Below are 10,555 nucleotides of genomic sequence, written 5' to 3' on the forward strand. Positions count from 1 at the left end.
TAAATAAAAAATCTCAAAAATTTAACATAACTAATTGCACAATAGGTTTCATGCACAAGATCATACATAGCGGATTATTTTATTTACAACGCTAGTAAGATAGCTACAATAAATACATTGTTTAGATGTCAAACATCTTTCACTCCCAATCAAAGCTGAGCATTGCGTTTCTAAAGACAGAATGTTTGCTACTGCTCTTGTCTTCAATTTCATTAGAGTGTGCAGGTGTATAGAATGAAGTAGCCGGTGAGAGCGGATTGGTGCTGACAAGTGCACACTGCCCAGACCTCTAATGTGAGGAGATTAGTCCAACCAGGTTGGGAAAAATACAAACAGCTGCTGAGCGCTCTCCAGGCCTCACACACTTCAGGCTAATTTAAGAGAGCTACTAATTTTCTAATAATTACAAGACGTGAGGCTTTGTGAGCTGTGAGCAGCAGAGGGTAGAGGTGTGCTGTGTGCGGTCACAAGAGAGACAGATCTTTCTTATGGCAGACAGCGGGAGCCTGTCAACACATGCAGAGGTGAGGTGAGTGATCCAAGAAAGGTTGAGAAGTCCTCACACTCCGCTGCGCTCTTACAGGGTATCCTGCTGCTTCAGCCCAAAATGTGCAGCAGAGGAACACCTCTTCATACCAGCTTGCTGGATGTGGTTATTAGGCCAAACTGGGGGTTGCCTCCCCATATGAGGAGGCGGGATCTCACCAAGGATGACAAGTGGTTTTTGAGGTCTCGCCGCGGTTTTTGACAAAAATATGCAGTCGCTGAGAGTCGCTCTTGCGCCGTCATTCGTGGAAATTTAAAGTAACTGAGACAAACGAGTGAACACGTGCCGAAGAGGAAAGATCAGAAGAGGGAGGAGAAGGAAAAGAGTGGTAATGGTTAGCAGCATCGAGGTATGCCGACGAGGATAAAAGGGAGAATGAAGTTGGGATTGTCTTTGCCTAAAAATGGGCAGAGGAGAACTGGGCGGGAAAGGGGACAGGTCATTCCTCACATTCCTGCTGACTCACAAGGAAAGAGATGTTAGTAGACTCAGAAACTGGGGTCAGCTTGCTTTTTATTTAAACAGCAGGGAATGGTGTGAGGAGGGGACACGGTATGACACTTTCAATCCAAAGACAGAGTACAGGCACACGCACAATTTTTTTACATTTCAAACTCCAAGTTTCAGAGTCCCCTGAGAATTGGGCCTTTGTTGACTTTACAACTGGAAGAAACACCTTGAAGTCTTGATAACAAAACGCATCGGGACTTTGACACAAATTCAAACTAGTTGATGTTTTAAATGAGCCAATAAGGACACAGTACCTTTGGATTGGTTCCTACGTTTAAAGTTGACACATTACCGACCTGGCACAAAGCCAACTGCTGCAACGTTCTTCCTCCAGGCATTTGAAAGAAGAGCAAGGGGAAAAATACGACCGATACTGTCCCGGCACTGTAAAGTAATGAGTGACCATGACGACAGCAAATAAAACACCTCAGACAGGAGCACATGCCAACAAAAACAAGAATAGCCGTTCAAGAACCAGAGGGTGAAATGAGTCCAGATGCAGAGGCCTTCACACAGTGAAGGGAAGCAGTGTGTCACGGGAAATCTGAGAGGAAACTTCTGTTTACATGGCAGCAACACCTTTACGCCAGTGACCAAGTCTCAAGGCATTTTTCAAAAATCAACCAATAAAACTCCATACACTCCGTGTATGCATCGAAAACATTCATTGTAAGAGGGTAGCCGTTGAGCACATACAGAACTGCTTTTCACACCGCCTGCTTGCCAACAAAACGCCAGAAGTGGGTCACACTCAAACACACAAGCTAGTGAAAAGGTTAAGTCTCATCATGCAACAGTCTGAGCTACCTGTCAACAACCAACACACCTACCAGGGGGCCCCGACTAGATAGGATGTTAGCAAAGAGGAAGGTGGAGGACGTGTATGAGTGACAGGAGATCAAACAAACGAGGTCACTAATTGCAGATGATATTACATACCAATGATAGCGTTAGTTTCAGAGTCTCACATGCATGCTTGGAATAAACCAGAAAAGCAGGATGTGACAAGGCAAGATACTCGTCTATGTAATGTTGTGATGCTGGCAGGCCACCTCCAAATGTCTGACTGAGCAGCTCAATCAATCACAGTCGATTAAGGTCCGTTGGTGGTTGACTTTAATCCCATCCAGGTGGCAAAATGCTCCGCCTCGCCGCCTTTTGCACACACTCTAGACCACGAAGGGAACTGAATTTTAACATACGCAAGGTCAGTTTCGTTTATTGGGCCAAAAGCGGAATGTGGTCAAACGTGGCTTAAAGTTACTCAGGTAGACAAAACATCAAAAAGGTACAATTACGCGAGTCTTCAAGCTGCGTTTTAATTAGCAGATGTCGGCACAAGATTGGAACGAACTGAAAAACAAACGGACCACTCAACTCAATTACCATACATAGCAAAAAAAATAGTACAGTGTTAAACAGCATACATAGATATGAACACTTAGACGACCTTTAAACGGAACAATTTGGACTAAAACCAAAAATTCTTGTGGTGAAGGCATCTCTAAATTCACACAAAAACATCTCACCAAAGAACTCAGGCAAGCTGCCTGCTTATTTTCGATTGTGTGGTTAATTTGTGAGGCCACCAAAGAATGTGTATCTCTCAGAGATGGAAATATTATGACTACAGAACCCAAAATAAGTAGCAATAGAGACGTACGTACGTATGTCTCTGTCTTTGCTGCTCAGTGTTGACTGAGCCGACAACAATAGGATGAGGACAAAAAGAATCGAAAGTCCGGAATCGGTCAGCTGGTTTAATTCTGTCAGTACAGTGACCGCACATTTTTTAACCTAACCCCCCCTGGGAGTCCTGCACAGCGTTTTGGTCTCTTATGCATTATAATTTGCTTCACCACAAGGAGGAGAAGGTACTTGCAGTTGAAGCCACTTAAACACTCACAGTCTACGTATATGTGAGCGAAATCTTCCTGAAAACTTACTGAACCTGTCTGGACCCTTCAAGTCGACCTTTTGACTCCCATTTTGCAGCACCACATCGACTCGCTAATTTGTGATATACGATGAAAGACCACACAGATGCGCACGTGCAATTCAGCATGCAGGTGCACGGGTATCGCGGGTGCGCCACAGAGGCTGGAATAATCATTTCCAGAGCATGTTAAGGTTAGAGTGCATCCAGGCAGCAGATGGGATCAGTGAGCTTTTAGCTCTCTGGTGTCAAGACCCGAGGTTTTGCCTTATAAGGACAGAAGACACTTCTTGTAGCAATGCTTCAGGGTGAGTTACTTGCTACCACTGTAGACGCTGTCCAAATGCAGACATTCAGATGAGCGCTTTCAAGAATACATGAAAAAAAAAAAAAAAAAAAGTATACACTCTCAAATGATTTGTCTCAAAGTGAGGTCAAATTCAATTCCGGGAAGAAAACAATGAGTGCAGACAGAAGGCAAGTGCACACCCTGTTGGAAAGTGGGAAAGAAGTCAGGAAAGAGGAGAGCCCTTCAAGGCAATCCGTTTCATACATGAGGGAGTTTCGCTTGCCTCACAGCTGGAAGCTCAACAAAGAAATGAACTCGATTCAAGGTGGAGCCGCATTGTAGTGCAGAGCCCACCGGGCCTGCATAGTGTGGAAACAAGACTGAACAGGGACTGCTGATGAATAAAAGTTGAAAGATTAAATGAACTTGTGGCAACGTGCTTTCTTTGACTGAAGCTCCACGTGCCGGGAAGATAAGATTTCAAGCATAGCTAGATGTGAGGACAGACAGAGACATGGGAAAACACTGTCCCGCTTTCCAGTCCAAAGAGCAGAAACAAAGACTGGGATACATGGCGGAATGCATGGATGTTAGGCGGGGCATAAATGACATTCTATAGAACACAATAGATGAACGCACTGAAAGACTATTTCAATTTGTGATGCAAAGTGTTGCGTGACGGTGTTTAAAATTGGGGCATAATAGCGACCTTGTAGGTTCATGCCACACTAAATTTACAACCTCCGGATAAACAATGGGCTCCAAAGTAAATTTGGCCTAAAGGGAACAAATATTTCCGTGTTCCCAAACTGTTTTAGGCCAATAAAATCCTTTTTTTTTTTTTTTGAGTGTTCTGGAACAAGAGGCAAAAACAACACTTAAAAGTTGAAAGATTCTATGAAGCATTGATCAACTTAATATTTATTTTAAGCAATTGAAGTGTTTAACAATACATGTTTCATTTTCTTTTAAGACTGCACTTTAAAAATGGTTGTTTCCGAGGTTAAGGAGTCTTGCTTCTCTCATTAGAGACCAAGAAGAAAACTGGGAAGGAGAGGACATAACGTTTACAGATAAGATGGCATTTTCCTGAGTGGTTACCACATGGGAAATGGGGCTTCTTCTCATTGTAAAATGTTAGCCTGCCAGTTTCTGCTGAATATGGATAAGCCTCAGCAGGAAACACATAAATTATTAGTCCAAACAGACTCAACTTTAATAAGAGTGATGAAACTTGTGCCACTTGAACCGATGAGCTATGTTTGATATCTCCAGAAGCCCGGAGCATTAACAAAAGTGAGCTAAAAATCCAAACAGCAACATCCTCCTGATGACTCCTGCAAGATGTGAGGAAATGACTCTTTCCTCAGAGATTTCATCTCGCAATCCACATTTATCTGTGCCCATGCCACATGTTCTGTCTCTTTTATTGAAGTAGAATCCTCTGCCTCACTGTTGTTTAAGTAAAAATATATTCACTATTTTCCAAATATAAATATTTACTTATTGCATTTAATGACAGAAAAAACATCAAAAATATATATATATTTTTTTTTTTCTTTACTTGTCATCATGGGTCTTACCTGAAAGTGTGGTCACAGCTGTGACTACAGAATTTGACATATGCAAGTAATGCGACTTTTTTTGCATCAATATAATTTTTCATTCTTTTAAAAGGTGCTGCCCTTGTATCTTGTATTTGCCGATGGCTCTAAATGATTACTCGATTATTCAAATATAGTTGATTAGTTTAATAAGGGATTCATTTTGACATCTATAGCGGAGATTATGGGACAGAAATTCTTGGTTAGTAACAAAAAAAAAATACAGTATGTACGGTATGTGCATCAGAACATATGTGTAAGTATGACAGGATAGCATTGAAAGACATTTTAGACAAAAAGCAGCATTGTGTGCACTTTGTCAAACCTGTAATTCACTTACTGTAAGAATGTAATCACATTAGCACACCAACACAACCGACATCCATCTCTGGGACATTTATTTGGTCATCTACATGTTTAACTGCCACGTTATTCCATTACGGGACAATGATACTGCCATAATAGTAACACAGCACTTCTTATTAAAGGGCAGCATTCGAAAATGACAAAACAAATGCTCTCTTGGATGATGGAAAAAAGAGCTGAACTTTAATTCAACCTCAGGCTGAGAGGAAAGATTTACTAAAGTACAGATGGAAGGGAAAAGTTGCATTGTTTCAGTGCAATAAACTCAAAGCCCCAAAACTAAATATAGACTTTGAGGCGTAGAAGACGGAAACCAAATATGACCATTTATAGTTGTAGTGACAAAAGAGGTTTCCTGTTTAATCCAAGAAACTCATTCTATGACTTCTTATCTCTGTGCTGTGTTATTGGGAAAGGTCGGAGATGTCAAAGCTTTTTGTTTGAAGAGAACATGTCCTCACTGCTAAAACTGATTATGGACATTTACAAGTGCATTATATAGGAAATAAGCCCCGCTAATATCTATACATCTGAATGATGGTGGGCTTGGGGAAACAAAATTAGGCTTTCCATCATGCAGACCAAACTTGTGATTCTTCCTTGAGCTCCAAATGGTCTTATTATAGCTTTTCTGCAAATAATTTTCTTCAGATTTTATATTCACTGAAATGGTTTTATGGTTAGACGTTACATGTCGCACATCTGTTGCTTTGGTATGTCCATAAAAATTTGCTCTGTGTGAAGGACATTTATGGACAACAGGGTAAAAATATCAGAATAGAATGAGACTAATTTATTGAAGGAATGGTAAAGTTCATTATTGTTGTTTCCATGTTGCTGACATGTTATATAATACAGCACAGTTTGGCTGATTTATTGCTCCCCTGTTGATGAGGCTGACATTTTTCAACATGTCTCTGGGGGGGGGGGGGACAACAGAGAGCTGACAAGCAAACTCATTCATCCATTCTCACTGTGCTAAAATGCACACAAGTCCAGAGAGGGTCATAAAATAAAGGCCGGAGAGGTGCGGTATATCACGGGGGCCTGATCACAGCGCAAAGCTGCTACATCTTAAACATACAAATGCTTCAAGATCACCAGGGAGAGGGGACAACAACTGGTAGGAATAATTACAAACCAATGTGCCAGGCATCCAGCGTGGGAGATCAGCCGGAGAGGTGCCATGCTCAGAAAGACCCCCTATGTTTCTTCCAAAATGACTGCATTAATAACGAGCAGGAAGAAGAAAGTCAATCTTCATTCTTTTGGTGTTGTAAGGCAGGTTTGAGGAGCTAATAAGGAGTTTGAAGCAGCTTGCCAGATGCCGCACTCAGTAAACCACCTGCTCGTCTTACAGGTTTGACTTCCTGCATTACCCACGTATTGATAGTTTCTATTCTCCAAGCTACAAAGCCATTTTCGCAAAGGCCAGAATGAATTATTTCTGATTATCATTTATTGTTGTACTTGATGCTTAGCTATTTTGTCAACATACAAAGTAAACGTTACAAATTTTGGAGCGCTGTCAACGCTTCCCCAAAAACCGTTTCAGCACTCAGATGAAGAAGGGAATTTTTTTTGCATGAGAGCGCTGTGTGTGCAGGTTTAGCAAAACAAAACAAAAACTAATGCACCTTTTCTGTATATATTTTTTAGCGGATCTTGGGGTACGGGTTATAGCGCCACCTGTTGCTTTGGATTGTTTGACAGCCTACAACTTTTTCTATTAATTTTTTTATTTGAATATTTTTAACTATTAAGCAGCGATTTTTATTTCCAGAGCGGGGAGAAAAACATTTAAAACGGCTCAAGTGGGGGAGTACACAGTATCTTAAGCAGGTGATTTAGTTGGACGAACTTGAGCTCGAATTCTGCCATCCAGGCGGATGACCACACATGCTGTGCATCTGCCACACGAACTTGGACACCAACTGGTTATTTTTTGGGGGATATTCAAATAGTTGTGGCCGAGCAAAAAGAAAAATGTTGGTTGCCTGGTTGCCATGGAGGGGATTAGATGCGCAAATAAAAAGCAACCAGCGCTCTGAATAGATGAGTGGCGATGGGATTAGCGGCTTTAGAGAGGCCGCCATATGACCTCCTGACCGCTTAGTTCATCAAGTACAACACAGGATGGGAGCGTGTGCTCATTAATAGCTGCACCACCAAGAACTTCAATGAGAACCGTACCAAGAGCCGTGTTGAAACCGTATAGCAGTCCCATGGGGATGTGGAGAGTGGAAAATGTGGACTCTTCTGTCACCACATGTTGAGTGAGAATGTGGGAGTTTGCTGACCTATAAGGGTGATCACGTTTGAGGAAGCACAACAGGATGGAGAAGCTCACTCGCCATTGAGCTCTTTCTGTGATTAACTCAGCATCACATGATGACAAAAGTCTTGGATACCAGCGTCTGCCTCATTTCATTGTTTTGCTCCAGCACTCTAGAGTGCCATTCTTAAAGACAGGTTCTGCATATGTACAAGAGAAGACTCAGAAAAAAGAAAGTTGCTTTTGAATAAAGGAGGTGCTGACTTCAGGCAAATACCAGACGACACCATGAACTGATCGCCAGTCAAACAGAGCATCACTTCCACTCACATTCACAGTTCCACACAGTGGGAACTGAGGCCTTGATTCCTACACGGACATCAGACGCCGAACCACTGCACCATCAGGGATCATGAATCAAATCCCCCTAGCTAAAATCTCTGGTGAGAAAAATCCAAGTTCATCATTACTCCCACAGCTCTGCGCTTTGCCTTTTTAAATAGACTCATAAAGTGTCTGATCAAAGCATTCAGGACTTTAATTACAGCTATTACACTGAAAGGGGGGGGGAAATATGGTAAAGTTTATCTCTTTGGGGATTTAGGAGAAACTTGGCAAGATGATTACAGTTTGGAAAAAAACACGATAAATGGACAACAGAACATTTCATTTTCCCCCTTTGTTCTAGAGTCAACAAATGTTTTCTTGTCTTAATGAGTGAGAGCTAAGCAGAGAAATCAAAATGTGAGTTTTTTTTTTAAAACTAATTCTTGGGAAAGCAAGCTTGTGGGAATAAAGTATTTTAGAAGTGAATATACAGAGTTGTCTCTTGACAGTAGGCAGTCACCAACTGAGCCTCGGTTGTCAAACGTATTACTTGCACCACATCACACTCAATCGTGAATAATCAAGCTGACATTTGTTTATTACTATGCAGAATTATTATTTGTGGTATGAAAAATACAAGAGGAGGACCTTATTAAATCACATAACTGAGCACAAATATAGCAATTACCCCCCTCCCCCTTCGAAAAAGCTATTCCGCCCTAATATGAAGTGGTTAAATTCTTTTCACAGGTGTACAACAGTCATAAATACTTTCCAAAAGTGCGAATAAGGATTTATGATGGTGACAGTTTGACCTTCGAGCAGATCATTGTGATAAGTAAATTAGCTCCTAAGGCAAAATCTAAACAAATCACAGGTTGATGATCTTCCTGGAACAGATTGTGTTTCAACCTGAGGCATTCAACTAGATTGTAATTTGAATACCTCTGCCAGTGTCAATCAAAGGTGCGCATTATCACCTTTGTGTAATGGATCTAATTATATTGTGCAGGTATGTCAAAATGTTGTGGTCAGTGAAAATTGTTAGAGTATTAAAAGAATAAAAAGGAAGCCAGAGTTCGGATGGATAAATGTGCAAATGTTGCATAACGATATGAGGTGTGCTGGAGGCAAGTGAGTCAAACTGCCTCGGAAATATCCACCCATGTCCTCCAGGTGTCGTTCGGAAAAAACTCATGTTGCACTCTTCTTATATATTCAAGACATGACTAAAGTCAATAAATGAAGATGCAGACACTTATCAACGAATGACATCATGTCTGAGCAGAACCAACGTAGAGTTACACAACAGAGAGGAACTTGCTGTACTTTGATTAATCAGCATTTGATTACTCACCCATTGCATACTTAAGAATACAGACATGCCTCAATTTCACATGACTAATCTCTATGACTCCTACTACTCTAGAGAATATACATGAACACAGTTTACAAATGCAGCAAGGTGCAAAGTGGTTAGCATTTTTGCATTGCAGTTCCGAGGTTAGGCTTTGAATCTCGTCTACATTGCTTGTTCTCGCTTGAGTTCTATGTTTTTAAATTATAGTGGCTTCCTGCCTAATGCCAAAAACATTCATCTGAGGCAAATTGAGGACTCTATATTGTTTGTAGTTGTTTGGTTGTACCGGTTTGTACCTGACATCTAGTGGAAATTAGCTGGCGGGCTCAAGTTCACCCGCAATTGAGACTATAATAAATACTAATAAAATAATCAAAAGTCTCTTGTTTAGTTGACACTGGTGAGTGACTGGAATAATTTTGTCTGACTTTTGGAAAACAATGATCCCACGTTGCTCCATTGGCTCACTTCCAAAGAACTCCTCTGAATGAAGTTTATACTTGACTGCATGAAATGCAATTAAAAAAAAACATACAATGGAAATTTTTAGTGGAATTTGAGACAAAAGTCACCAATTCAGATCTAGTGTGCCAATACACTGTCTTGACAGTTCATCAGGTCTGCCACAAGCAATTATCTAATTGTACTTAATTGTTCCACAAATTATTTAATCACCATATATCTTGGTCCATCTATCCATACTTATAATGGAAAAACAACAAATGATCCCACACTAGATGGTATTAATTTAGATATCCTTTTTTTTTCTTTCACGTGATCTTTATCTATAGTAAAATAGGTGCAATGTCCAAATAAAAGTTGACGAACGCTCATATGAAAACACAACACGGTCTCCAAGAGAGCTGTCGACGAACCTCCAGAGTAGATGCTGTGATAAACAAGGGCATCCACGTTCTTTGGCAGCGAGAGGAAATCCTCGTGTCTACTCACCAAAGCTCGGAGAGAAGACTCATCCAAGGCAGCATAACTTTCCTGGGACATTTTAGACATGTTGTCTCGTTATCACACTCAGGTGACGTGCAACCTTCTGAGGCTTCAGTCCCACGTAGGTGAGACTTGTTGACTCCCGACGACGACGTTCCACCTGTTCAACTTTGCTGACAGATTTTGATCAAGTGTCTTTTCTCTCTTTTACTCGGCGAGGGTAATTTTAAAAGTTGGGAAATTAAAAAGGGGGAGCTTTTCAAGAAGAGAGCATTTTGCAGATCAGCGCGCTGAGTGAAAGTATGAAGCCGCCACACGTTCACTCAACGGGAAATGTTGGCCGCTTTTTGAACTGCACAATCAGAGTGGACGGTGTAAGCCACGCCCCTTCTGGGG

The 10,555-nt window shown here is 41.2% G+C and overlaps 1 protein-coding gene across 4 annotated transcripts in view; it reads right to left on the reverse strand.

The window, feature by feature from the left end:
- The window catches only part of smtnb (smoothelin b), a 35,149-nt gene extending 24,645 nt beyond the window's left edge, over positions 1 to 10,504 (reverse strand). For 3 of the 4 annotated variants that reach the window (XM_037259982.1, XM_037259983.1, XM_037259981.1), the window contains exon 1: positions 10,166 to 10,503. In XM_037259982.1, the coding sequence (XP_037115877.1) occupies positions 10,166 to 10,225 (60 nt within the window). In that variant the 5' untranslated portion in view covers positions 10,226 to 10,503. Of the gene's footprint in view, positions 1 to 10,165 lie in introns of all 4 variants that reach the window. The other variant, XM_037259980.1, reaches the window with a different exon arrangement.
- Positions 10,505 to 10,555: the final 51 nt, after the last annotated feature.

Source organism: Syngnathus acus, chromosome 9 (assembly GCF_901709675.1).
Source record: "Syngnathus acus chromosome 9, fSynAcu1.2, whole genome shotgun sequence".
Lineage (NCBI taxonomy): Eukaryota > Metazoa > Chordata > Actinopteri > Syngnathiformes > Syngnathidae > Syngnathus > Syngnathus acus.